The 26,429-nt window shown below is 60.7% G+C and overlaps 7 protein-coding genes across 7 annotated transcripts; 4 read left to right on the top strand and 3 right to left on the bottom strand.

Annotated features, from left to right (window-relative positions):
- Nucleotides 1-784: 784 nt before the first annotated feature.
- Nucleotides 785-3,133, top strand: EHS24_005992 (uncharacterized protein; the record flags this gene model as incomplete). Its single annotated transcript, XM_028621467.1, has 4 exons — nucleotides 785-1,686; nucleotides 1,770-1,978; nucleotides 2,268-2,334; nucleotides 2,374-3,133. The coding sequence occupies 4 exons, from the start codon at nucleotides 785-787 to the stop codon at nucleotides 3,131-3,133; spliced, it is 1,938 nt and encodes a 645-aa protein (XP_028477919.1).
- Nucleotides 3,134-3,408: 275 nt separating this feature from the next.
- RRD2 (Serine/threonine-protein phosphatase 2A activator 2) lies at nucleotides 3,409-5,032 on the bottom strand (the record flags this gene model as incomplete). The annotated part of the gene is made up of 5 exons (XM_028621466.1): nucleotides 3,409-3,735; nucleotides 3,838-4,046; nucleotides 4,167-4,363; nucleotides 4,471-4,742; nucleotides 4,850-5,032. The coding sequence occupies 5 exons, from the start codon at nucleotides 5,030-5,032 to the stop codon at nucleotides 3,409-3,411; spliced, it is 1,188 nt and encodes a 395-aa protein (XP_028477918.1).
- A 455-nt stretch (nucleotides 5,033-5,487) lies between these two features.
- On the top strand, nucleotides 5,488-6,618 carry EHS24_005990 (uncharacterized protein; the record flags this gene model as incomplete). Its single annotated transcript, XM_028621465.1, has 5 exons — nucleotides 5,488-5,589; nucleotides 5,652-5,767; nucleotides 5,820-6,290; nucleotides 6,337-6,453; nucleotides 6,534-6,618. The coding sequence occupies 5 exons, from the start codon at nucleotides 5,488-5,490 to the stop codon at nucleotides 6,616-6,618; spliced, it is 891 nt and encodes a 296-aa protein (XP_028477917.1).
- A 324-nt stretch (nucleotides 6,619-6,942) lies between these two features.
- On the top strand, nucleotides 6,943-9,590 carry EHS24_005989 (uncharacterized protein; the record flags this gene model as incomplete). The annotated part of the gene is made up of 3 exons (XM_028621464.1): nucleotides 6,943-6,958; nucleotides 7,011-9,451; nucleotides 9,504-9,590. The coding sequence occupies 3 exons, from the start codon at nucleotides 6,943-6,945 to the stop codon at nucleotides 9,588-9,590; spliced, it is 2,544 nt and encodes an 847-aa protein (XP_028477916.1).
- A 965-nt stretch (nucleotides 9,591-10,555) lies between these two features.
- On the top strand, nucleotides 10,556-12,145 carry EHS24_005988 (uncharacterized protein; the record flags this gene model as incomplete). The annotated part of the gene is made up of 2 exons (XM_028621463.1): nucleotides 10,556-11,852; nucleotides 11,928-12,145. The coding sequence occupies 2 exons, from the start codon at nucleotides 10,556-10,558 to the stop codon at nucleotides 12,143-12,145; spliced, it is 1,515 nt and encodes a 504-aa protein (XP_028477915.1).
- Nucleotides 12,146-12,629: 484 nt separating this feature from the next.
- CHS3 (Chitin synthase, class 3) lies at nucleotides 12,630-16,858 on the bottom strand (the record flags this gene model as incomplete). The annotated part of the gene is made up of 2 exons (XM_028621462.1): nucleotides 12,630-16,420; nucleotides 16,474-16,858. The coding sequence occupies 2 exons, from the start codon at nucleotides 16,856-16,858 to the stop codon at nucleotides 12,630-12,632; spliced, it is 4,176 nt and encodes a 1,391-aa protein (XP_028477914.1).
- Nucleotides 16,859-23,022: 6,164 nt separating this feature from the next.
- On the bottom strand, nucleotides 23,023-26,336 carry EHS24_005986 (uncharacterized protein; the record flags this gene model as incomplete). The annotated part of the gene is made up of 7 exons (XM_028621461.1): nucleotides 23,023-24,774; nucleotides 24,821-24,975; nucleotides 25,018-25,113; nucleotides 25,157-25,439; nucleotides 25,482-25,554; nucleotides 25,599-25,966; nucleotides 26,034-26,336. 7 exons carry the CDS (start codon nucleotides 26,334-26,336, stop codon nucleotides 23,023-23,025), a joined length of 3,030 nt encoding a protein of 1,009 aa, XP_028477913.1.
- Between the last annotated feature and the right edge of the window lie 93 nt (nucleotides 26,337-26,429).

Here is a 26,429-nt window from a genome sequence, read left to right as displayed (position 1 = left end):
AAACTAATCTGCGACAATGTCGTTCAGACACGTGACTTTGATAGTTTAAATGCTTTTGACTTTTCTTCTTTTTGTGCCTGTCGACGAAGGTGGCAGTGGGTTGCTGGCTCTCCCGTTTCAAAGTGGGGAAGATTTCTGACTGTCTCTCACGTTTGCGGGAATGCCGTCAAGCAATGGGCGAGCTTCTCTCGCAGTATGTACATACACATTTCGTAGTTGTAAAAGGAGTACGTGTTCTTCGTCGTACACATCACAGATCTGGGATCTGGTGGCTCCCATTACAGCGGAATGGGCCCGTTTTTCAGGCCCGATGGCAGACGACGATCCTTGTGGGGCACATGCTCCGCTGAAAGCATAACACATCGCGCCCACTTGTGCACAACTGAGCAGTGCCAGTGGCACGACAATGCACACGCAAGATCACACCTGTAGCAGCGCCACAGTGTCCCCAGGGCAGCACATTGTGCGCAGCTGCAGCTGCCCTTAGCCGCAGCCGGAACCGCCGTGGGAAGGTTGTCAACAAAGACGCAGCAGCTTTATTTGGCTCGTGGTGTGCCAAGGCCGACCGGCCCTGTTCAAACGGCCGCGCGCATTCTGTGGGCTGTTTTAGTCGGGGCAGTGCGGCGCAGTCTTTGTACCACTCCGTCAAACGCAGTCCGTCCCTCGCGAGAAGGAGCACAGCAGCAGCTGCTGCACTGGCGGTCTCTTTCTCTCTTATCCTCACAACGCTCGACCCCCCCACACCACACACCTCGCCTCGTCCCATTCCAAGCATCGCGTGATCATGACGGGCGGCACGTACCAACCGCTGGCGCGCAGCTCGTCTGATGACATTCACTTCACACATACACCGGCCTACCCCCCGTCCTCGCCTACGCCACCCCACTCGCATGGCCGAGCTGGCCGAGGCGTGCTGCTGGTCGTTGCCCGATGGGTGTTGATGGGCCTGGGCGCGCTGTCCTTGGCCCATTTCCTCCTGCTGGCGGTGCTCCCCAGCCATGCCGGAGACAAGTACAGGTCCACTGTCGGTCTCGGCTCGTCGTCCAGTTCTGCGACATCTTGGGCTTCGAGCGCCGAGGCCGCCGATCTCGCACAGAAGCTCGCGCCTGGGTCGGGCCAGCCGGGCCTGTTCTTCCGCGACCCGGCACCTGGCCACAGCGCTGCGGCCTTCTGGAAGCTCGCCGAGCAGGAGATCCGCGACTCGGGACGGGATACGTGCAACGACCAGCTCGGCCGCGCCCTTGTGGACGCGTACGGCCGCAGCAAGACGCTGTACTGTTCCTCTGGCTCGGCGTCGGCGCCCTTTACGCTCGACGCGCTCAAGGCTGGAACCCACCACCACTGGGAGCCCAGCGAGCCCGTCCCGGAAGACGAGAGGCGGCAGGCGGCGCTCTGCATGCCCGTCCACCGCGACGACGTCAGCAAGTGGTGGCCCTTTGCTGCGTCGCCATGTGTCTCGACCAACCTCCGTCCAGGCAAGAGCAAGGGCAAGTTTACCGGCGAAGGAGTGGATGTCTCCGCCGCGCAGTGTAAGGTCACCGAGGACGGCGAGCGGCTCAAGCACGAGATGGGCCACGAGGTGTTCCTCGGCAGCGTGATCAATCCCGCAGACGAGGACGAAGGGGAGTGTTCAGAACGCATCGAGCACACCCTCGTCCTCATCCACAGGCAGGACCAGTGGAACCCGTGAGTCTATTGATACGATTACAGCTGGGCCGGGGACATGAGCTGTGGGGATGATGTGGACAACGAGTTGACACATACCACAGATTCCACGTCGCAGAGGACCTGATCACCACACTGGTCACTCTCTTCATCGCCGACGCGGCCGTACCCGGCATCCAGAAGGAGCGCCTGCAGCTGGTCTTCACCGATAACTATGCCATGGACGGAAACCACTTTACGGCCCTGTACGACCGTATGGGCGCGTGGGCACCCCGTCGACTCCAGCTCGACCCGTGGACGGAGGGCACTTGCTGTGAGTCTTTCATTTGGTGTTTGCAATGAGCAGTCGTGTGGCGGGCACGCGTTGGGGTGGGCTCAGACTACCTTCCTTTCCGTTGGAGCAATTGTTCCCATGCCCTTCCCCGGTGTGTTTTTCTCACCTGCAAGGAACAGTTGTGTGTCCCGCAATAAGCAACTGGTGCACCACACTGCACGCTGCGTACTCGTGCATTCTAGCATTAGTTGCTGCGAATGTGGCACGTGAAACCGCACACTTTTCATATATTTCTGAAACATCGCCGCAAATGCTGACCCCCTGGTAGTCACCAACGTCATCCACTCGGTTGGCGCCGGCGCGTCGCTCCTCTCCGCCATGGGCGTGGGCAAAAGGTAAGCTGAAACATTCTCTACTGGGAGCTTACTGTCCAGTAACCGGTGCGCGTCCTCCATCACGTGGGCTGCAGCACACTACTACCGCCACCTGTTCGGTCTCCTCCCGCGCTCCTTGCGCAAGCAGGCGGCGGAGACAGCGACCGAGGTCAGCGAGCCTCTGCAGTCGGCATCAGCCGCTGACGAGGACGACTCTGCTGTCCCCGACGTTGAAAAGCGCGCGGCACGGACCAACCCCGTGAACATTCTCTGGCTGTCGCGCGCCAAGCTGGACGCGTACGCCCAGGCGCACAACGACTGGTCGCCGTGGCGCGACGTGCGCAAGCTGCACAACGAAAAGGAGGTGCTCGCGCGCGTCCGTCTTGGTTTGGAGGAGATGTGTGCCGCGGGACCCTCGGACGCCTTCCCCAACGGGTGCGTGTACGAGGACGCGCAGGACGTGCCCGAGACATGGCCCAACGACGCCGCCCACGCCTCGGGCCCCGTCCCTGTCCGCTTCGCCACGCTCGACCCGACGGTGCACGCGCTCGAGACCCAGGTGCATTTCCTGGGCCACACGAGCGTGCTGGTCGGCCAGCACGGTGGGGCCATGGGACTCGGCCTGTTCCTGCCCCCCGGCGAGGGCGCGCTCATCGAGCTGCAGGTCCATGAAGTGTCGGGCAACTTTCACTTTGAGCACATTGCCTTCCAGACCGGCCACGTGTATGAGCCTGTGCGGATAGAGCAGACGGTCGACGTGGACGCTGTGTGGGATGTCGTGCGGAGGCATGTGGAGGAGGAGGCCAAGAAGGTGTATTGAGGAGAGGAGCGGGGAGGAAGAGAGAGAGGACAATTTAGAAAGGGATAGAGAGCGCGATCTCGAGCGATCTCGGGCCATCTCAAGCGGCTGCACGCGTGAGCTGTCCTGTGATGTGTGCTGCGACTGCTGCTGCTAGATATGTACCCTGCACATTATCTGTAATGTATACGTTGGGGAAATCACTGTAAAATGTGTACACTAGGATGCTGCTGCTGCTGCTGACGTCTATGTCTCGGACTCCAAACAATCCTCTCCGACCCCACCATGACTGGAACCTAGTCGAAGGGGATAGGCTTGATCCCCTGCCTGGCGGTGAACGGCACGCCAGGAGCGGGCGCGCCCGCCGCTGCACCTCCACCGACAACGCCAGCGTTGAAGTTGGCGGCATGGCCCTCGGCCGCTGCCTGCGCAAAGGCCGAGGGGACAGGGATACCGCAGCAGTCCATCGCCCACCCGGCCTCGTGGATGTGGCCGTGGGCGTCGGGCTCGACGATGCCTTCCTCCGCCAGAGCCTTGGCGAGCTCTGGATCCTCCTCGAGTGTGGGGAAGGGGAGGATGGTGCCGAAGAGGGCGTGCTGCATGACGGGGAGCTTGCCAAAGACCTGGACATGGGAGGTCAGTTCTGATGAGGAGTGCGGTAGTCATCAAGCAGGGGGAGTGATCAAATAGTCTCGCCCTCACCTGCACCATGTACCTTGACTCACCTCTGCAGCATACATCTTGCGCATGCCAGAGTTGACCTTGTCCCAGGTCTTGACCGCCGAAATGTCGTCGAGCATAGGCGAGTGCCATCGGAGCGACGCAGACTTGATGCTGTTGATAAACATGATGCACGACAGGTACATGTACTCGTTGCCAAAGGCTTCGAGAATCTCGGCGTCGTGGATCGCCTTGGGCCGGAGGTGCTTGTGGTCTGAGATGTCAGCTTGGAAGCCTGTGGTCAAGCTGCTCCGGGCGGCCTACCCCAGCTAGTCATTATGGAGCACTAGCTGGGCACCGCCAACATGTCCTTTACCGGTCGACTGCGACTCACTCTTCAACTGGCCTGCGCCCCACAGGAAGGGAAGGAACTGGTAGTCGTCAAGACCCCACACGCCGTGGCTTCCGGCTGGCTCGAGCCAGTAGGTGCTCTGGAGGTAGCGCATGACAATAATGTACTTCCAGAACACGCCGAGGACGAGGTACGCGCGGTCCTCGGGGGTGAACGCGCCCAGCTTGTCGAGGCAGTACCTGTCTGTCAGCTCTGACATGGTTGACATAGCTGTGCCGCAGGCAGGTGTGAAGGTGCGCTACTAGACACCCTCCCACAGTCCACTCTTCAAAGTGACCCTACTCACAGCCAAGACAAAAAGTTGAGCTCCATTCCACTGCCATAGTCGACACGTTCGCGGTTGCCCCAGCTGTCCTTGAAGTACGCCTCGACCTCCTTGACGCTCTCGGCCGGGAGGCCCGGAATAGTCGCATGTAGCTTGGCGCTGCTGGCACCGACACGGTCGTAAAACGTCTTGAAAGCTGGGTTTCCGAAGCGCGACAGCTTGTTGTCGACGGGTGGCGTGGTCTTGGCGGTCTCGAGGACGGCGTCGAGAATGGCCATGATGGGCGCGGTGCGCTGAGCGGTTTGTCAGCGTCTCGTCATGGGGCAGATGCATGAAGGTAGTGGCTCAGCTGGTTTCTCAAGCGCCATGAAGCTGAGTAGCGACTTGCATTACTACCCACCTCGCTCGGCTGGCCAATCTCGCTCAGCTTGATGCCGACGATGCGCTCGTTGAGGTCATCGATGAACGCCAGCAACTCGGCGTGCGCCTTGGAGCGGGCAAAGGCGGCGAGGTGTGCCTTTGAGAGGATACGTTTTGTGGGGACAGCAAACGCCTGCTGCTTCGTCTCGGTGGAGTCTGCCATGCTGTGTCGAGTGTGTGAGGAGGACGTGCAGTTGTAACCCAGAGATCCACCGAGAGAGAGTCTTTGAAACGTCTCGCGGTGGAGGGAAGGCAACGGAACCAAATAGAACAACACAAACGGACAGTTCCGGTGGCGGCGAGTGCCTTCGATGGGAGTGATATGGGATCTGTGGGATCTGTTGGATCTCTCACGTCTCGCCCGTTCTCTTGGCCAGTCTGCAAACGCTCTGCCAACGGGGGTCACCAGTAGATACTCCCCCAGTCAACATCCCTTTCAGCTCACAGACATGCGTCATGACCGCTCAATCCTCACAAGCCGTCACTCGCAGAATACTCCCGTCGAGCCCCCAGGTTATCCCACGGCCCGGCGGATCGCGACGGCGGGGAGCGGCCCGACGCGTCCGTCTCTCGACTATTTCCAGTACACCCTCCCCATGTTACTTCTCCCCTCGTCCCATGAACTCCCCTTTCAAGCACCTGTCACTGATCTGGATCCTCCTCTCCACACTCTTCTTCACAATGGCTGCCGCAGGATACACCGACGCTGTCCTTCTCTTTGTGCGCAAAACAACCACACCACGCGCGTGGGGGGCGAACAACATTGCTGACAACAACAACAGGGCGACAGCCTCACGCAGGCATGGTCCGAGGGGTCGCTCGCACAGCGTCTTAGCGAGTACTGGTTGCGCAGGCTGGACGTTGTCAACCGTGGATATGGTGGATATAACTCGGAGTGGTGAGTGTCGAGATACAGCTGAGTATGCCTTACAGCGCAAGCTGACAGGCAGGGGCATCCCCTCGTTTGAGGTGATCTTTGGCACCAAGGAGGACCGCGAGGCTGGACGTGCACAGGAGGTGCAGCTCTTGACCATCTGGTTTGGTACCAACGACGCTGTTCTTCCCGGACGGCTTCAGTACACCCCTATCCCGCGTTTCCAGGAGAACCTCAAGACGCTCGTCGACTATGTCCGCAACAAGGACAGCAAGTGGTACTCCCCCAACACGAGGATCGTGTTCATCAACCCCCCACCTTTCATTGCGGCCGACCGCCTTGCTACGCAGTACACGCGCTGGCGCGACGAGTACAAGTGCGAGGGCCCCGAGCCAGTCCTCGACCGCGAGTGGGACAACACGAAGAAGTATGCCGAGGCCGTTGTCGAGCTGGGCAAGGAGATCAACGTCCCCACCATCGACCTCTGGACCAAGATCATCGAGGCAGCAGGCGGCGAGTCCCCCGAGCACCTCAAGCCGTACTTCTAGTACGTTTCCGTGGGCTGTTGGTTGTCTGTCACTGACTGGTTGTAGCGACGGCCTGCACTTCAACTCGCTGGGCTACAAGGTGCTCACCGACGAGCTGACCAGCATGGTCACCGAGCACTGGCCCGAGCTCCACCCCGAGGCGATCAGGATGCGTCTCCCACAGTGAGTCTTGTTGTTGCCCGTGATACGGCCACGAGGCGAGGGGCGAGCGAGCCGTGAGGGAGCGCTGACACGTTTCGAAGCTTTGCGGACATTGACCCGGAGAACCCCCGTGCTACCATCCCTGGACAGAAGCCTGTGATTCCTCGCCCGCACGACGAGCTCTGAGGAGGACGGCCAGATAGATTTGTAGATATCACAGGGTGGGAGATGGGACAGCAGTGCATGCGTATGTATGTGTGGACGTGGCCATGCAGGATACAACAGCGACGGGCCGCGAGTGTGCGTTGGTGTCGGAGATGGGATTCCAGGCACGGGGGCCGGTCGCGCCCAGCCAGGGCCAAGCGAGAGCGCGACTGGCTTCCCAGGCAGGCAGCGGATTCGAATCAACAACAAGTCTTCTTCCCATTCTTCCGTCATCACTCCGCCCACCATTTACTCTCATCCTTCACCTCGTCTGCGGCGCGTCAAACATCCCCCGACACACCTTTCATGTACAACTACAACGGTAAGCAGCTGACAGTCGTCGCCAGTCAACCGCACATGCTGACTCATCCCAGCGGCGCAGGCGCCTGCCCCGCCGAGCGGGCCATACTATCCAAACACTCCCTCGGGAGGGTACGCGCAAGCCGTGTACCAGCAGCAGACGTATTCCTACCCCAGCACCTATGCTCCTCCAGGCCCCAGTGGCCCCAGCTCGTCTTACAGCTACGGCTCGCTGAACGGCCATGGTCGTGGACCCGTAGAGAACGCATACACACCGCAGGCTGCGCCGCCCCACAGCAACTACTACCCAAACACCCAACCACCACTTGCACCACCAGTCAACGGAGGATATGCCCCGGCCCCCATTCCAGCTCCACGCGCTCCCCTCCCCAACGTCAATGCGATTCCTGCCCCTTCCCAGCCGACAACGTACCAGCCGCCAATGTTCAAGACGTTCCAGGAGCGCAAACGTGAGCGTGAAATGGCGCTGCGCACGACGGCCCAGAGCAACCCCACACCGCCTCCATCCCACGACCCAACACCCGCACCCAGCCCACACGTCTCTCGCTTCCCCCCCACGTCGCCAAGCACCCCCTTACATGCCCTCCCTCATATCCCGGGCCCTCCTCAGCATGCCGGCCCCGTTCCTAGCATCAGAGCTCCGTTCAACGGCGTCGGCGGTGCTCCCACGCCACCCGCTCATTCACCCATTAATGGTCCCCCGCAGTTCAGCACTCCGCCTCCAGCAGCCTTGGCCATGATGGCTCAGCAGAACGGTGCAGCGGTTGGTCGCCCCACCCCTCCTCCTCGTAGCAGCTCGGGACCAGCCCCGTGGACTGGGAACCGCCCTCCTGTGCCCGCTCCACGCGGAGTGTCCAGCCCGGCGACGTCGCCGTCCAAAGATGCGCCATGGGGAGCTGCACCTGTGACTGCACCTGCGCCTCCTGACAGGCGCTCGGTGTCGCCTGCCCCTCCTGATCACCGCTCTTCTTCGCCTGGCCCGCCTACCACCACTCCGCACATAAACTACGCGCAACCGCCAGCCCATGTCCCTACTCCACAGCCACCTACGATGTCTTCCCCCGCTGCCAGCGCTCCCCTTCCCTCCTCGTCCAACCCGCCTTCCCTCACTCCCTCGTTACGCAACAAGGCGATCTCCTCTCTCCTCGACCGCAGCGACACCGTCAGCTCCATCAAGTCTGTTGACCGTGCCGGTTTTGGACCCAAGCGCTCCCTCCCAAAGCCCCCTGCCGGCCTCGCCTCGAGCAGGTCGCTCGACCGTGGACCAGCCTTGCCTGGAAACCCGCGTGCTCCCCGTCGTGGTGAGCAGTCGCCTGTGCGGATGAGTGCGATCCCGGCGATTCCCGGTATCTCGGAAGTGGACGAGGAGGGGCCGGCAGAGCTCGCGGCCCGCTTCGCGGGTGTGAGCGTTGGCGGCTTCGTCCCCGTCAGGCAGAGCCCCGAGAAGCCCACTGTGGGTCTTCCCGCCTCGCCGAGTCCGGCCCCCTTCACGAAGGGGTTCCCGAACCAGCAATGTTCTCAGTCCATGCCGTCAATCCATGTTGGCGGGCACGAGGTTCCGACCATCAATGTCGGCGGCCCGGAGATCCCAACCATCAACGTCGGCGGACCCGACGTCCCTACTATCGTTACGCCGTCGAGCCCGAAGACATCGCCGGCCGTTCCCATCATCAACGTTCCCTCCATCAGTGTTGGCAGTCCTCCCACCATTGCCGTGTCCCCGCCTGCGGTGCCAAACATCACGTTTGGCGACGACGACAACGGTACCATCTCGCGCCCAGAGTCACCTAATGGGTTTGCCATCTCGGGCTTGCCAACTATTGCCGTCTCGTCTGGCGACACACGCGACGAACTCCCGCCCATCTCCATCTCTGTTCCCTCTGTCAAGGGGCCCAGCAGCACGCGCCAGAGCTCGCGCCCATCGCACAACTCGGCTGGCCCGTCTCGCATTCACCCCGACATGGCAATCCTGTGTGCAGGGTGCCACAACCCCATTATTGGCCGCATTGTGTCGGCGATGAAGCAGCGCTACCACCCGCAGTGCTTTAGCTGTGGGACATGTGGCGAGCTTCTGGAGCACGTGTCGAGTTACGAGCACGAAGGCAAACCGTACTGCCACCTCGACTACCACGACAAGTTTGCGCACAAGTGCCACCACTGCCAGACGCCCATCGTGGACCCACGCTTCGTAACACTCAACGACGATGTCCTGGGCGAGCGATACTACCACGAACTGCACTTCTTCTGTAGCGAGTGTGGCGACCCGTTCCTGGACCCCAGCAAGAGTTCGGCCGCGGGAACAGAGGCGAACCGTGACGGCGACGACGAGGCCAACGAGACGAATGCGTTTGTCATCCACAAGGGCCACCCATACTGCGAAGGGTGCCATTTGCGTTTGCACAAGCCCAAGTGCCGCGAGTGCCGCAAGCCCATCCCGGACGTTGCCGTCAGCGCAATGGGTGCAAAGTACCATCGCGAGTGCTTTGTGTGCAAGGTGAGTGACGACAGCGGTAAACTTTCAGAGAGAGAGGGCTGACATACCGCAGCGATGCACGCGCCCCTTTGCCAATAACCTCTTCTTCCCGATGGAGGGCGAGGCGTTCTGCACCGAGTGCTTTGAGTCCATGCAGTAGAGAATGCAGGCGAGTCGACGGCCGACAACGCTACAGGGAAGCGTACAAGACGAGGCATCCCAGTGCACCGCCACAGAGGAAGGAAGATACAGAAAAAAACACGCCCAAGTAACGAGCAACGAGTACGAGGTGGCGGAGAAGCGCAGGCAAAAAAAGCGCAATACCCGTGGCGGTGGAGGAGACGCCAAGCTGGCTAGGTGGCTACCAAAGACGAGCAGAGAAACCCCCAAACCCCCAACTCGCGCCTGACCGCGTCGGCGCTGTACACCAATTTTCAATAGGACACTGTGTGCATGCATGTGTAGAGCTTGCCGAGGGTGTGGAGTGGTTTGGTAGGATAGGTACAGGCGGAGGTGGAAGGCTGGAGGCTGCTGACGAAGGTGATATGGCGGTGTGAAGGGCGGGGGGAATGACCATGGCATTCTGAACCAGTACCCAGCGATGCCAATGTGGTGTGTGGCATGACTTGCGCGACCGCCCCAGGACATACCCAGTCTTCCCACTTGTGGCGTCTTCGTTAGTCGGAGGGGTGACAGTATCTGGTCTGGTTGATGTGATTAATAATTGGCACCTGTCGTGTATGCTTCTTGGAAAATATCCTTGTCTAATGCTAGGCTGTGCACTCCCAGACGGGTGGGCAGGTCACTGGCCCACTGGCAACAATTCAAAACAATTAACTGGAAATATCGCTTGTCATTCACCATCGCGTGTTGACCCTCTTGCGGTCCATATGAACGGCCAGCAGATTGACAGCACAGTCGTCATCAGCTCCTGAGCTGTTCTTTGTGTTATCGGTGATTTCTTAGAGCTTCCATATCGCATCAGCCATCACACATACACGCACACGGCACACAGGTGCCACGCCCCAAGAATGATGCAATGTCCCCATTCTCACAACTCTGCTCTCCTCAACCACTGTCTTTCATATCATCTCTACACCTCTTCATATCTCTAACCTGAACACAATGGATATCGACGACGACACGTACTACTCGGACCCCCCGACCCCACCCCTCCCGTCGTCGCCTCCCCCTCCCGTCACACGCAGCACCAACAACCCGGGCTCCAGCTCTGCCAATCCTCCCAAGCAGCGGGTCCCTCCCCCGACCACTGACAACTCTGGTCCTCGTCGTCTGCCGACCCCTCCGCACCTCGTCCCGCGCAAGCCCCGCGAGTACGCTATACCAGGCCGCCGCCTGTCCTTCCGGCACGAACGCACCGCAGCCAACCTGGCCAATGGCGGCCGGCACGACGCTCGCCCCCGCTCGCCGCTGGGGCACGCGAACGTCGCGGGGCACGAGCACGAACACGAGCACGAGCTCGAGCTCGTGATGGTGCGAACGCGCGAGATGACGGTGTCTCGCACCTCGAGCCCTGCGCGGTCGCGTTCTCGCGACAAGACCACCGAACCAGCGTCGCCTTCGCCCAGCGCTCACACCCACTCCCACTCCCGTGCGGACCACTCGCGCTCGCGCTCGCACTCGGCGCCGCCCGCGCCCCACCGTAGCCGCATGAGGGACGACACGACGCCCCTGTTCCTTGCTTTCCAGGACGAGGACGATGATGTCAACATGGATGACGAGGAGCACGACCACCACCACCGCCACCACCGCCGCTGCGGCCACGGCCACAGCCGCCACAGTGGCCACAGTCGCCATGGAAGCGAGCGTGTTCAAGAACAAGAGCATGGACACCGGTTCCCCCCCGCAGTCGTCCACGAGTCGTCCGACGAGGACATCAAGCCCGCCCTCTCGCCTGTGCCACTTTCACGCCGCCACGGCCGCGACGACGATCCAGAGTCGGACATCGAGTTCCTCGGCTGGGCGTGCGAGGACACGCCGCCGCCGGCGAGCAAGGACAAAGAGGCCACCCAGCTCGCCAAGGACAAGGATAGAGGCAAGGGCAAGGAAAAAGACAATGGCCATGCCCCACGGCCCCAGGCATCCACCGCCACAGCCACATCCACATCCAGCACCACTGCCGCCGCCCCCGATACCGCGCTCGCGCACCGCGACGGCAACGGGCACGGGCACGAGCACGAGCACGAGTACGATTCCGACACGTCCCTCCATTCCGTGGACGCCGCCGAGGCCGCCGCCGCGCACGCCACGGCCGCTGCGCGGCCGCACAAGAAACAGCGGCGGAGCAACGACCGGCTCAAGCCGTGCTCCCAGTGCGGGTGCGACTGCCACGTCCCCGGCGCGCGCGGCCGCGGGTCGGGAAGCAAGACGCTGTCGCCTGCTGTCCGGGCCAACATTTTGGGTAAGAGCAGACACAAATTCACTCCATTCCACTCCACGCCGCCACTGACTGACATGCTGACACTCTTCCCCGCAGCGCTCCTCCTGGGCGACACGCGGCCGCCGGACAAGCCGCGAGGCAGCGGCCGCCTGGCGTCGCCCGAGGCGCACATCCGTACCATCTCGGGCCTGGGGGGTTGGGAACGCATCACAAAGCACGTGGGTGCGCGCCCCGAGGACGCCGAGCGCGTGCGCATGGCTGCCGGGGGTATGATGAAGGACCTGCCTGGGTGGATGAAGCGGGGTTACATGTGATGGGCATGGTGATATGTGATGGGCATGTAGATATGTGATGGGCTGAAGAGGTGGCGCGCGTGTGAGTGGGTAGATTTGGTTAGTAGTCTAGGCTGTCCTGGCTTTGTGTATTGCGTATCTTGTTGATCTCGTTTGTGCTGTGCATCTCGTTATGCCCCAGCCCCAGACCCAGACCCAGACCCAGACCTAGCCGACCCAGCTCGACCCCGGGCCTCCGTCGTGCGCGTGAATGAATCATATCCGGAGCATATATCCTATGTACGTACTACGGAATCTCAACGGCCTACCTCCGCATTGCGTGGCATGGTGGTGGGGAGGGGGAGAGGGGTTGGGGGTGGGGTGGTAGAAGGAAGTTTTAAAAAAGTCCATCAAGCGGAGGGCGGGCTGTAGTGTGATAGATTGATTGGCCGAGAATCTCGGGCCAAAAGTGTCCTGGGGGGAGAGTGTGTGCGTGTGACAGAGAGAGAGAGGGGGGGTATTTTATTTAGATTCGAGCAGGCGCCGCACCGGGGGGCAAGCTCGATGCGTGGCTGCTGCTCGTTGTAGGGGACACGACGGCGTGGCGGCCCGAGCTGGTCCTACGCTGGTGCGAGTTGCGGGCGACGCGGCGGACGGGGTCTTGTGCGCCCTGCGCAATGTACCCGGGGTCCACGAGGGCGACGCCGCGGGAAGTGGGTGGAGGCTGGGACTGTCGGCTCGATCTCGAGGGGGTGACGTAGTGCTCGTCGAGCTCGTAGCCGGTCTGGTTGGATGGCGAGGACTGGAGCATGGGCTGTTCCTCGTCCCTACTGTATCCGCGGTAGTTTGACGACGAACCCGCGATGGGCGAGCGGCTGGGGCCGGTGCCGTTGGTCGAGTAGCCAGACTCCGAGGGGGCGAGGTAACTGCCCTCGGGCTGGTCGCTCTCGGTGCTCTGGTACTGGCGCGAGTCGCCCATGTTGAGGCCGCTGCCATAGGTCTCGCTGGTGGAGACGTACGAGTAGCGGTTGTTGCTGCGTCCGTTGGCGGGGGAGTTTTCGCGCAGGATAATGTCCGTGTATGAGTCGCGCGACATGGTACCCTCGCGCCAACGACGTTCGCGCTCAAACTCGATCCAGCGCTTCATGACAATGTGGCTCGAGTCGAACGTGCCCTCCTTGTCACCGTGGCTCTCGGCGGTCTTGGCCTCGCCCTCAATCTTACGCGTCTCACCCCATGAGAAGTCGTCCATGTGCCAGAACGAGTAGGCAGGGAGGATCAAGTTCCAGACGGGAAGCGAGAGGAGGTAGATGCACATCCAGCCGACGTAGACAACCTTGCGACTGGTGACCACGATGAGGACACCGGGCAGACCAAGGATAAAGGCGAGCAGAATGAGCGACAGGACAGGGGTCGGGGTGCCGGTGACGCTCTGAGGAATGATCGAGATGATGATAATGTAGAGGGTGAACGAGATGGCGGCGGGAAGAACGAGGGTACCGATCAGGTCCATAAAGACGACAAACTGCATGGAGAAGCAGAATGTACCACACAGGTCGCGGACGAGCATGAGCTCGAACAGGTTGTGAATGGTCGAGTTGATCCAGCGACGACGCTGCGACAGCAGAATCCTGAACGTGTCGGGGACAACGGTCTTGCACACGGCCTGGGGACAGAAGACCATCTTGCGCTTGGGGAACGTCTTGAGCATCAGCGTCGAGAGGTAACGGTCCTCGCCGAGAAGCAGCAGGTTCTTCTTGTGAAGCGTGTCGACAACGTTCTCCGAGTAGTGCTCGACAATGTCCGGGTTGGCGAGGATGGGGACCCAGTAGCCAGTGGCGCCCTTGGGAGCCTTGATGCGGTACATTGAGAAACAACCGGGCAGACAGGTGACACCACCAAAGACGGATTCAAACGCCTTGGTCGAGTGGTGCGAGATGTAGTACTCAAAGACCTGGATCATGGTGACCCAAGTCTCGCGCTTGTTGGCAATCTTGGTCTCACCGCAAAGACCCATAATCTCAGTGTCGTTGACCAGGCAGGCGTTCATGCGCGAGAGCGAGTCGGGGAAGACCTTTGTGTCTGCGTCGACACAGAGAACCGTCTCGTACTTGTCGGCAGTGACACCAGCGCAGCGCCAGATGGCGTTGAAGAACTCGTACTCGAACGTGGTCATACGCTCGTCGAACATGACCTTTTGCAAAAAGCCCATCATGGTGATCTGCGAGTCACGCTTTCCACGGTTACCGGGCTTGGCATCGTTGCGCTCGAGGGGGTTACCAGTCTTGGCGACGAGGACCATGGGGACGCGCTGCTGCTTGGAGGGCTCGACAGTGTCGTTGTCGTAGGCATAGAAACCGGCATAGACCTTGGCCATGTTGTGGCGCTTGTGGCCGTCGGCAATGGCAACGTACGAGTGGGCCTCGACCTCGGACTCGGGAACGACCAGCTCCTTCATCATGCTAAGCACAATGTCGGGCGTAAACTCCTTGGAACCAGAACCACGGACCATACCGTCACAAACAACGAGAATGAGCTTGTGAGAGTTGGGGTAGTCGGTGGTCGCAATCGAGTCGAGGGTGGTGCGCAGACCCTCGATCGACTCGGAGTAGGCAGTAACAAGACAGAGCGAATGGACCAAGGGGTAGCCGAACGGCTCAAAGTCGGGAGCAGGCTGCGGGACGACGTTGGTGAGAGGCCAGGGGCAGCCAGAGTCGTTGGCGTAGATCGAGTCGTCACGGAAGGGCAGCGAGGTCGACGAGCGCGAACCACGAAGCATGGGCGAGCCTGGGGGAGTGTCGCGAGCACGGAGGTTGTTGGTGCGACCGTAAACGCTCGAGGTCTGGCGGCGGGGCACGTCGAGGCTGCCCTGGCCGTAAGCGGTGGTGGGGCGCGACTGGCTGACCATCATCGTGTCGGCCTTTGAGAAACGCGACTGCGTGGGGAGGAAATGACCCTTCCTGCTCGGGGCAGTGCTGCGGAACTGGGAGTCTCTGGCGTTGGGACGGAGGTAGCCCGGAGCAGCCTTGTAAATGTCGTCTGTCCAGTTTTCAATCTCCTCGGCACGCTTCATGCGCTCCTGGTAGCTCTCGCCCTCAAAGTTGCCCATGCGCCAGCTGAGGAACCAGCCAAAGTAGAGCGCCATGACAAACTTGATGCCGACAGCACCGAGAATGAAGACGAGCGAGACGTACAGGACAATGTCCGAGGCGACACAGCCAATGGTGATCGAGTCGACGAAACCGACGCGGACAACGTCGACGAGACACGAGGCCTCCTTTTCCCATCCAGAACGGGTCATGATCGCCGAAATGTCGCGGCCCTGGAAGGTCTCGTTGCCCGACTTCATCGTGTCGAAAAGCGCCGGGTAGGTGACCTGGTCCGTGTTCAACCACTGCAGGAGCCCCAGGTCAATGACCGAGCCCTTGTAGACCGCAAGATTCCTGGACGAGTTGGCGACCTGGGCCCAAGTGTAGTAGACGATACCGGCGGCTGATTCCGCGGCGAAATCCGTACGGGCAGTGTCGGTGGCGTGGCAGTTGGTGGACGACTCGTAGCCAGTCTGGTTGACCGGGAGGGCAGAGTCTTGCGAGTGCATGTTGCAAGGGAAATACCAGGCGAGCTGGTCACCGCTGGTGGTGATGGAAGTCGTGTTGGCAGCAGTGATCAGGCCATAGCAGTTCTTGTTGACGTTGACCTGGAACATGAACGAAATGTCCTTGCCACCGGCCATCCAGCCGTCCATCCAGATGGGGTTGGTGGAGCCGTTGAACTCGCTGCCGGCTGCAGGGTGCGACCAGTTGGAAAAGTCATAGTCGTAACCGTTGATAACGACAGAGCCGCTGTCGACGTTGCCGCCCTTGATGCGAAGACCTTGCTCACCGCAGACAGTCTGGGTGAAACCGAAAGTGATAAAACCGACAATGGCCATGAAGAAGGCACAGATAAAGACGATACCCATCTTCTCCCTCCATGCGCGCTGGGCTTCGGGAGTCTTCTTGCCAAAGACACCCGAGATGATAAAGTTGGGAATCCAGCAGGTCATGACAAAGCAGTAGATCATCCAACCGTCCACTGGGCCGGGAGCGATACCGGCACAGCAGCCGCGGGGCTTGGTAGGCTCCACGGGTGCAGCGGCGGTGACAGGTCGAGGCGCGGCACGCGATGCCTTGCGGCGGATGGTTGCGCCACGCTTGAACAGGTTCAAACCGGATTCGTTGTGGTGGTGTTCATCGTCGTCACGTCCCAGCACCGACTTGCCGCGGCGCAGGCCCGAAGACTCGGCGCGTCCTGGTGCGTACGGCTGGTTACCAGTAGCTAGAGTGGTGTTAGGTGATGCAGGCAACAAAAAGGAGGGTAGAATAACTCACCACTGGGCTGGACAGGAATGTTGTCGTCGGCCGCGTGCTCGCGGTAGTGGTAGTGGCGATGTCCAGGCTCGATGCGCTCGCGCTCGGGGCGAACCATGCTCTTCTTCCTCCTGACGTCGGCACCGGCACCTGCGGCACCGGAAAAGCCAGCACCATAGCCTGCCTCCTCGTAGCCAAGCGTGGGGACATTCTGCGTGTATGTAGTGGCTCCATCGCTCTTTGCAACGGAGCCCTTCCGAGGAACTGGAGGCCCCTGTTGGCGCTGAGACTGCTGCTGTTGGTTGGGCGCATACTGTCCCGGCTGGGGAGCCTGCTGGCGGCGGGGCTGCTGCTGTATGTTGCTCTCGTCGAACGAGATGTTGTGGTTAATGGCTGGGCGCGACATGGCGAGTGTTGACAGTCGCAGCGGTCGTGCTCGAAGGAGGGAGGGGTGGGGGAGAGGGTAGGGAAAGTGGGATGGAGAGGTTCTACAGGTACAGAGGTTGCAGTCCTGAAGAGTCGTCTATGCTTGCATGGTCCGTAAAGGTCGTCAAGAGCGTGAGAGGGGGGTGGTTCTTTGGCGGGCGGCGTCTAGCTGGAGAGAGACAAGTCAGTATGGAGACGTTGAGAGGAGAAGAGCGCAATGTTGAGAAGAATGCGGTGCTACGAGTTGGCGGCCGCCTTTGCCATGCTTTGTCCTCTTGTCCCACGACGTTGACGTTTGTTGGTGGGATGGGGGTAGGAGCCACCAGACGCAGCCTCCGCCCTGCATAGCGGATGTGCGCCCGGGGTGTGCACATGGAAGAGGACAAGTGTACCCGCCCAAAAGGAAGGACAAGGCGATGCGGGAAGAGGTCTGGAGGGACACACACGCACCTGCTCTGCCTGCCGTCTCTGGGCTCGATTGGGATGGCGTGTGGGATGCGCTAAATGAGTCGCGCGCGCGTCGGCAGGTATATGGGGGGGAGGGGGATGGATGGGTGGTGGACGGCGGAGGAAGGGGGGGGAGGAGGTGGATGAAAGGATGGGATTTGAATGAGGAGGAGGTGGTTGGGAGAGAGGGAGAGACCACAGATGGCGGTGTGTGTGTGTGTGGAGAGAGGGTGAGGGAGGGAGACGGAGGGAGGTTTGCAGGGGCGGTGGGAGAGGGAGGGAGGCAAAGGGGGGGAGAGGGGAGGCACGCTGTTGCCAAACGGGTGAGAGAGGGAGGCAGAAAGGCTCCGTTGCGGGGGGAAAGGAAGGAAGGAGGAGGGGCTGGCGCGGGTTTGGGTCGGTGGGAAGGCTGTCAGCGAGTGGTGATGGATGGCTGCGCCGGAGCAGGGGGGCGATGGGGACGACGAAGGGGATGGTAGCGGGCAAGCTGAGAAGGGTGTGTGTAGAGAGAGAGCGACTGCGCGATGTGGATGACTGGTGGTGGATGGGCACGGGGAGGACACGATGGGTATACGGTGCGGGTCGGTGGGTGCGAGCGCTCACGCCGCCTCACCACCGTTCATGTGGGAGTGCGGCTGGCTGGCTGGGCGGGCACACAAACCCATACAATGGCTGGCGCTGGCGGGGGGTGGAAAAAGGGGGGCAGTGGACGGGAGTATATTTTTACGGTGGGAGGGTTGAAATAAGGGTCACACCGTACAGGTGTGTGCGTCACCCTGCAGGGCACAAGTCACAAGGGGCGTTTTATTATGACAACCGCCATTTGGTGTTGGTGCCTTCCCTCTCTCCGTCGACCTTCCCTCCTGCCAACACCATGTAATCCACCACCACCCCTTCCTCCTCCTCTCGACAAGGACGCAACAATGTGTGCCTGCAAACAACTGTTCTCTTCATGTTCGCTTTCAATAAGACCACCCCTACATATGATATGTATGTTGTCGTCGCTGGTGGCCAACTGCAGTACTCTTTAGATCTTCCCGTCTCCTCTTCAACGTCGACGACACAACAAACACGTCAACAAACACACACACACTTGTAGGGCACAGCACACCCACAACCTCGCGCAGCATCACTGGATCACTGGATCAGTGGCAGTACCACCCAGGCCATTGCAGGACACAAACACCTCTTCCCCGCGGCCATTTCTGCGTCTCACTTTAGTCTCCAGTCAGCTATACATAGCACACGGGCCAGTGGGCCAGTGTTTTCTCGCTCACCATGCAGTGCAAGTTGGCTGCGTCGACACTGGTATCGGTGACCAGCGGCCAGCGGCCGCCGGCGCAGACCCCTCCTCGCAGGCCAGCAGCTCAGCAGGCCCTTTTGCTGACCGTGCCGCAGAAAACGTCATGAGCCACATTGAATTCTCCATGCACACCAAAATGATGCAAATGACAAAAAGCAAAGGAGCAAGCGCGCAAGAGCATACGGCTGGAACAGGTGCAGAATCACATGCCACACGCCCAGGTGCTGCGTGCCCCCGCCCGCGCCCATTTGCCGCACTGCGCCACCATTATCAGAAACACGACGCGTCGGTCCGATCTGGCCTGCGCCGCGCGTGAGTCTGGCGCGCGCCCATTACGCCCATTACGCCCGTCCTGGTGGGATTTTCACTCGCTCTCTCTCATGTGCGCGATGATGGTTGTTCCGTGAACCCGCGAGTCCCAGGTCGTGCCCTAGCCTTTGCTGCGCTTCCATACCCAGTTAGAAATATTTCGTGCTCCAGGTCTTTGTAGTGGGAGAGTTGTTCCACACCCTTTGCAAAAATCCTGCATCTGCCATGGTCGGTCCATTCTCCGGCACATCACCCAAAAAAAAAAACAAAGCCCAGAGGCCTCCGCCCTCCTCCCGGCGCGCCTGGGGTGTACCCTATATGGTCTAATGGGGCCGCGCCATGTGCACACCCACGGGGGGCCTGTACGGCCTGTTGGCCTGTTGCATGCAAAAGGTGCTCTTGCTCGCGCTCGCACGGAAAAAAAAAAAACGGCTTGGTGGGTTGCAAAGCGGTCGATCGGGTCCAGGACACGTCTTCCCTGACGCGGCCCTCGCGACCCTGTGTCTGTTCCCTTGTCGCTTGAGACGTGCACACACACACCGTCCTCCAGCCAAAAGGTTTCGAAACGATCGATAGATCGATAGATGGGATCGATGCGAGAACCACATGCTGGCATATGCTGGGCAGCTGGCAGCTGGAAAAGCACCTTTTCACTCTTAGCGCTGGCCATTGGCGCGGTACGCGTTGTCGCCCGCGAGTGGCGAGTGGAGCTCTGGGAGCTGACCTGGCGTGTGGTCTGTTGAGACGAGAGACACGGACGAAAGTCCATGCTCTGTCTCAAACCCAGTGAACGTCGGTTGAACGCGTCACACTGCCGCTGTGAGACATTTGGGACGTGTCGAGTCTCCTCGCGAGGATCTTAAGGATCGTCTCGTTTAGCATATAACCCCTCCTCGTCCGTTCAAACCTACCGTTACAGCAGAGCGTCTCTGAGAAAACCGATTGACCCGCATCCAGCAGGCCAGCAGGCCGGCAGGCTCCCCGGCCTCCCGGATCCAACAGAGTTGCACCGAGGTCCAGGACCGTCATTGGGCCCAGAAGTGCGCAGTCCCGCAGGAGTCGATGGGCGGGGCGGTCGGTTGAAACTGCTCGTGCGGCCCCAAAGTGGTGCTTTTCAGCACGTTGAGCACTTTTGCCGTACCCCCTCCGCCCATTACACCCTCAGGTAGACAAACTGCCTTGCACCCTCAAGCCTTAAGCCCGCAACAGCGCAGAGCAAGTCGTGGGTGCGCCTCTGACGCATTCTACGCACCAACCTCTTGGCCATAACAGAACATCCCATATACACTCCCCCTCTCATGGTCTGCGTTACGTGATGCCGCCGTCCTCGCACGTCAGTCCGCCTCCGGGCTTTGGCCCTTTCGCCAACCGACTGAAAACCCCTCTTTGGCAGACTCGCGGGTCCTGGGGTTGAGGCACTCTTACCCATGCACCCGTCAGGCCCCAGCGAGCAGGCGGGAACGTCAATGTAACACATCTGTACTTCTGCTGGGTGGGGCTACGCACGGGGTCACAATGGAAGCTTTCGCAAAGCCCATCAAATGCCAAAAAACGCCGTGGTACTGTACATGGTGGTGAGACGAACCGCCGACTGCTGCACATCTCAGCCTCACTTTACACTGCCACGGCGCAGTTTGATTCAGATCCAGTCCACCTCGTCCGTTGCGAAACAGCATTGGGCTCCAGCGTTTGGAATGCAATCTTTCTATCTAGATGGGGACCGCCACGCGGCGGTGTACAGCATGCGGCACACTGCTGCTACGTGCGCGTCTGCTTGTGAGAGCTTTTGGGCCACTGTCAGTCGGGACCATGCGACAGTGGCGTGTCGTTTGTTTTCGCTTCAAGTGACGCTAGCCTGTGACAGTGCTCAGCCCATGGAGGATCTGGACAACAGGACAACACCACAGCGGCATCCCACATCAGAGCGTATCCCAAGCGTATCCCAAGCGTATCCCCAATGCAGAGCTCATCAGCCATGCAGATGCAACTCCCTCGTGCCGACAAGAAAACTGCCACGTACCAAACCACATCCACGCGTGGGCATGTGGCAGAATTGAGATCGCCAGATCGAGGCGATACACCGACAAACCCACTCACCCACCCACCCACCCACCCATTCCACTCCACTCCACCGATTCCCGCCGCTGCCATGGATACCAGGACCAGACCCATTCCCCGCAAGTCCGCGAGCCCGCGAGCCCGAGAATGAACCTCCCCGTTCCAAATGGCGGTGCGGCGCGCGGTGTGGTAGTCGGTCGTGTTTGGTGCCTCGGCATGAACCTGGCCCGCAGCGCCGCACTGAGTCCACCCTCACTGCTACTGAGCGTACGTTCATGTTCGGGTTTCGGGTTAGCCAGGCGTGGTCCCCGGGTGTCGGGGACCGCAGTTGCTGGATTCCTTGCATCTACCTGCAGTTGTACATCAAAAAACAGAACTCCGCTCGGGTGAAACCTGAGACCTGCACAGCCAACAAGGAAAATACGACACACGGCCACTGCCACGGCCACGGCCACGGCCACTGCCACTGCGCCACAGCATCACGTCGCGTCTCGCCACACCATGACACAGCCCTTGGGCCTGCGCGGTCCGTGCGTACGCGGCTGCACACTGCTGCTGTACTCTGTCGTGGGACCGTGCGCCGGACAGCAGCCAGGGTTCCTCACTGCGATCATGATCACTTGCCCGTCACAGTGTTGTCAGTGGTGAGTGAGGGCCTGGCGGTGCGCGCTGCAGATCATGCGGCTCGCCCCTCACCCCGCTGGACCCTTGTCCTTGTCCGCCCGCAGTGGTCCGTGTTTGCTGTACGGTGTACGGTATTGTACATGGCAGGGTACGGTGGGTCAGCCACGGCCTCAACCTCACGCCACTGGCCATTGGCATCATGCATCACCAGCCGCCCCCTTGCCGACACGCCACACCTGTCCGTGTAAGTAAATAAATAAATAAATAACAAACAATGCAAACCATTATCAAGGTCTCATCAACTGTATTCACCTCAGAGCCTGTGAATGTTCCACCTACACGAAGACACCAGGCCAGGCCAGGCCAGGCCAGCGCAGACGAGGTTAGGTCGACGCTTCTGTCATCCCTACAGTATGACGTTGTACTGACATCGGGGAGCCAAGTTTTGACGCCATGTCTCCCACACTTGCACAGCGGCAGCTGTAGACTGAAGCAGGTGGGGACCAGAGAGTCGATACGTAACGGTCCTTGGTTATGGCCCGGCCGCACCCATCCAAACGTTCTTTGCTCCCTTCCAAGCCGTTCATCAGAGCAGAGCATCGAAATTCCAACACAGCCAAGACTTGTCTTTGCCGCTCGCTGCCGCCGTCGCTGGCTCGCGCCACACGCACGGCGGCGGCGGCGGGTGGTGTCAGGTAACGTAACCTCGATGCAGGGGGAAGGTTTAAAAGTAGAGCGCCGCACCGACGCTTGGCGGGGGTGACCACCGGGCGCCAAGGGAAAAGACAAACACGTTGTGGCGGGCGAGGATATCGCATGCCGACCTGCCGAGACGAGCGAGCTCTCCCATGTTTGCGGATACGGTGCGGTGCAGCATGTCGCCCGTCCATCGATCGCGTGGCCCTATTTACTGCATGCCCACCGCCGTCATGGCGACGTCGACGCGTGCTCCTGCATGACGCACAGAGGCATGTTGACCAGCCAAACTGGCCGGTTCCAGTACTCCAGCTTGCAGCCATCGTGGGGTCAGTTTGACGCGCTTTCATGGCTGTCTTCTGGTGATCAACGCTCGGGAGCACGTTCACGGCCCTGCGCACTGGGGCCTGCGGCCAGTGGATACGATCGTGCGCGTATCTCTGGGTAACCAGCATATGTGGCGGGTCAGAAGTGAAGTGAGTGAGCGCCGCCTCGGTCAGTTTCATCCACACACCCAACAAGCTCCTCTCTCGTGATATTCAAATCGCCAAAGGGGCTGTGCTATCGTTAAATGCTGGTGTTCTAGTCTACAGATCTACTAAAGATCCCCCGCGCACGCCATGCGGACAAAGCCCGCAAGTGGCAAGCGGAGGCGGGGAACAATGCTGGTCGCTGGTCAAAGGGGAGGGAGAGTGGGGACGACCGTTCTATGCGAGGAACTTTTGGAGGCTGTTCTTGGCGCCGGCGTCCGCCTTGTCCCAGTACGGACCGAGGCCGACGCCCTGGGCGCGGGTGAGCACGTCGACGACGTACGCGCGCAGGGGCACGGCGTAGGCTGGGTCGGCGTCCTCGAGGGTCTTGCGGCGGACCCCTTCGGGCGCGTGCTCAATCTCGCCCCAGGCGACGGGGTGGTCGTCCTTCCAGTGGTTGACGGACGCCTCGGGGCCCGACGGCGTGTCGGCCGGCTGGAGCTCGCCCAGGACGTCGAGGAACATGTTGAGGAACTCGCCGTCGAGACGCTCGAGCGCCTGCTGGTGGCCAGTGGTCAGGAGCGCACCGGCACCCATGGCCACAGCCTTGCGCGCGCGCGCCTCGCCGACATAGTCAAAGTTGCGCCACATGGCGTCAAAGACCTCCTCGAGGAGCTTGTGTCCGTCGCGGTGGCTGATGCGCGCCTGCTCGGCAACGAGCTGGAGGAAGATGGTCGGGTCGCGCATGGCGATGCGCGCGAGAATGTGGAGGTAGGATGCCAGGATAGTGCCCGACGCCTTGTCATCCTCGAGGGCGACAAGAATGTGGCTGAAGAGACCCGACTCGAGGAGCAGGCCCGCGAGCTGCTGGAGGGGGCCGATGTGGACGAGAAGGGACACGGTAGCAAGGATACGGTTGACGTTTTGAGCGTTCTTGCCCGACGTGGTGATGGCCTGCATGAGCGCGGCGCACATGGGGGAGCCGTAGCTGCTGACAATACCGGCGGCGTCAAGGAGAAGGTACGAGTCGAGGAGTGGGAGGAGCTTGGAGAGCAGGTCCATGTTCTCGCTGGTGGCATGGAGAAGTCCGGGCAGAAGACGGATAAGGCCCGTCTCGTGTGTGGGCTGGTAGGGCGATGCGCCGTTGTGAAGGGCAGTCTGCCAAAGGATGATACCGTCCTCTTCAAAAAAGTCCTTGGCGGGGGGCTGCAGGCTCTCTTCGATAAGAGGGATGACGAGCTCCATAAAGTTGCCAGACGACTCCTTGGCGGCAGTGACAATCTTGGTAGTAAGGACAACCAGCGACGCCTTGAAGAGCCACTCGCCCTCCAGACCCGAGGCACCGTGCCACAGTCCGGGAATGGCCTGAGCAAGCGTCGGGAGGTAGGGCAAAATCTTGTCCTCGACACGCTCAATCACCACGCCAATAGCGTCATTGACGTAGCGTTTGCCGTCAAGAGTGGTCGCCTCGCCCAGGAGCTTGACAAGCTCCTCGACGGTCTTCTGCAGGTAGGGGAGGAAGTACGAAATGTCGAGCTCCCAGAGGTCGACACACTCCTTGATCGAAGTCACAGCAGTGAGGTTGACAGCCAAGTCGGACGACTCGCCACGCTCAGCAAGAAGGTGAAGGAGGATCTGCCAAACAAGGTCGAGCTTGGCAGACTCCTCGTCAGAGCCGACCCACTGGCCGATCAACCACGCCACACGGCGCTTGAGGATGCGGTGGAGGGGCACACCCTGGCCGAGCCACGAGCCGACGCCGTTGAGGAAGCCATTGAAATCCACGCCTCCGTGGGTGGCCAACGAACGGCTGAGGCGGCCGACAGCGCAGTAGACGGCCTCCTTGCGCAGAATGTTGGGGAGGTCGCTGGGCGGAAGGGCCTCGGTCTGCGCGAGAATCTTGAGCATCTCGGGCTCAATAGGCTTGCGGTCGGCTGGGAGGTGGCGGCACGCATTGTTCAGAGCAATAAGAACACGCTCGGCACAGGGCTGGGGTTGTCAGTTTGGCTACAAGGAGCGGAGAAACTGGACTTACGCGGAACTCAAATGCCCAGGCCTCCTCGTCATTGTTCTCGGCAACCAGCCACTCCTCGGGCTCATCCTCGAGCGCCTCCAGGTCGGTGGAAGTGAGAGGGAGGAGTTTGTCGATGAGGAGGTGGAGGGCGGTAAGGATAAAGTCGGGAGTGAAGACTGAGAATGTTAGAACACTCGGTGAAAGGTGGTCGGACTCACTGGCCTGGTGGTCGACAGCCAAGATGGGCAGAATGTCCTTGAACAGGAGCATTCCCAAAAGAAGGAAGCGCTTGGGGTAGGGGTTGTCGTCAGAGTCTGTGGGAGTTAGATTCAAGGCCCAAGCAAAGTTGAAACTTACCATCGTTGGAGACAGCACCGTCGCTGCCGGCCATGACGCCACCGACAGCACTCCACCACCATCCAACACCAGCAGTGGCACCCTCAAGGTGGCACCAGCCCTTGGGGTCGGTACCAATCATGACGCGCCACCACTTGCCGATGGCGCGGAGGTGCTTGATGAGGGAGTGGGAGAGCTTGGTGAACTCGGGAGGGGTGGGCTGAGGAATGTGCTGGACAAGGCGGAGACGGTGAGCCTGAATGATCGGAGCGTAGTGAACCGAGTGGTGGAGGAGGAGCTTGATCTGCGTACGTTAGTTAACACGGCCCATACCCAAGCGACCTACGTGCTCGCGACCCTGGGCGGATTGGAGGTTCTTGGCCTTGCCCCAGTGCCACTGGCAGAAGCGAGCGAGGATCCTAAGTGTGTCAGTTCCAGTTCCGGAGTCGATCGAGCAACTCACTTGAAGGCATATCGACCAGCCTCGTTGATCACCCAGTCGCCCTCGCCGTTGGTCACCGTCTTGCCCCAGATCTCCAGAACTTGGCCGACCGGTGCCACGAAAACCTCCTCGAGAGTGTGCATGACCTGAGCACCAACAGCAATCTTGACGCTGCGCCACTCCTTGACAAGCGCATTAATTGTCCAGAGAGTGTTCAGCAGGATGGTGGAGGTGGTCGACGACGAGGCGGTGGCGGCGCCAGGCGCCGAGCCGAGGTGCGCGAGGCAGGTGAGGAGGGGGTTGAGAAGAAGCTGAGGAAGGTTGGGGAACGCGCGCGGGAACTCGATACGCGCAATGGCGACGAGAAGGCCAAGCTGAGGGCGTGCGATCTGGGGAGGGAGGGTCGCGTCAGCATCGGAGCTCAATGACATCGATGGCTCAGGCGGCATCACTCACAGAGTTATCAGGCTCCTCGAGGAAGGTGAACAGGCGTTCACGGATCTCAGGCTTGCGGGCCTCGGGAACAAGCTGCTTGCTGCGCCATTTGGTCTTGAGCTCACGGGCAGTGATCACGGAGGCGAGGAGACGCTCGGGCTGCGAGAGGGAGCGGTCGGCGGCAAAGCCCTGGAGGTGGACAAGGAACTCGGGCTCCTTGAAGAGGGCGGTGAGGGTCTGCTGGTCGCGCGCGTACTGCTCGTTGGAGGTGATGTTGACGAGCGAGTGGAGAAGCACACGCAAGTCGGGGGCCTGCATCGCCATTGTGCAGAGGCTGAGGTGTGAGGGATGAGACGAGGAAAGATGTAATGTTGAGCTCACGAGACCTGTTCCATCCTGCAGCGACTGCCCTGCACG

The sequence above is a fragment of the Apiotrichum porosum genome (genome assembly GCF_003942205.1).
Source record: "Apiotrichum porosum strain DSM 27194 chromosome Unknown scaffold_3, whole genome shotgun sequence".
Classification (NCBI taxonomy): Eukaryota; Fungi; Basidiomycota; class Tremellomycetes; order Trichosporonales; family Trichosporonaceae; genus Apiotrichum; species Apiotrichum porosum.
Note: the sequence above shows the minus strand (reverse complement) of the source record. Positions and strands in the feature narration are given on the sequence as shown.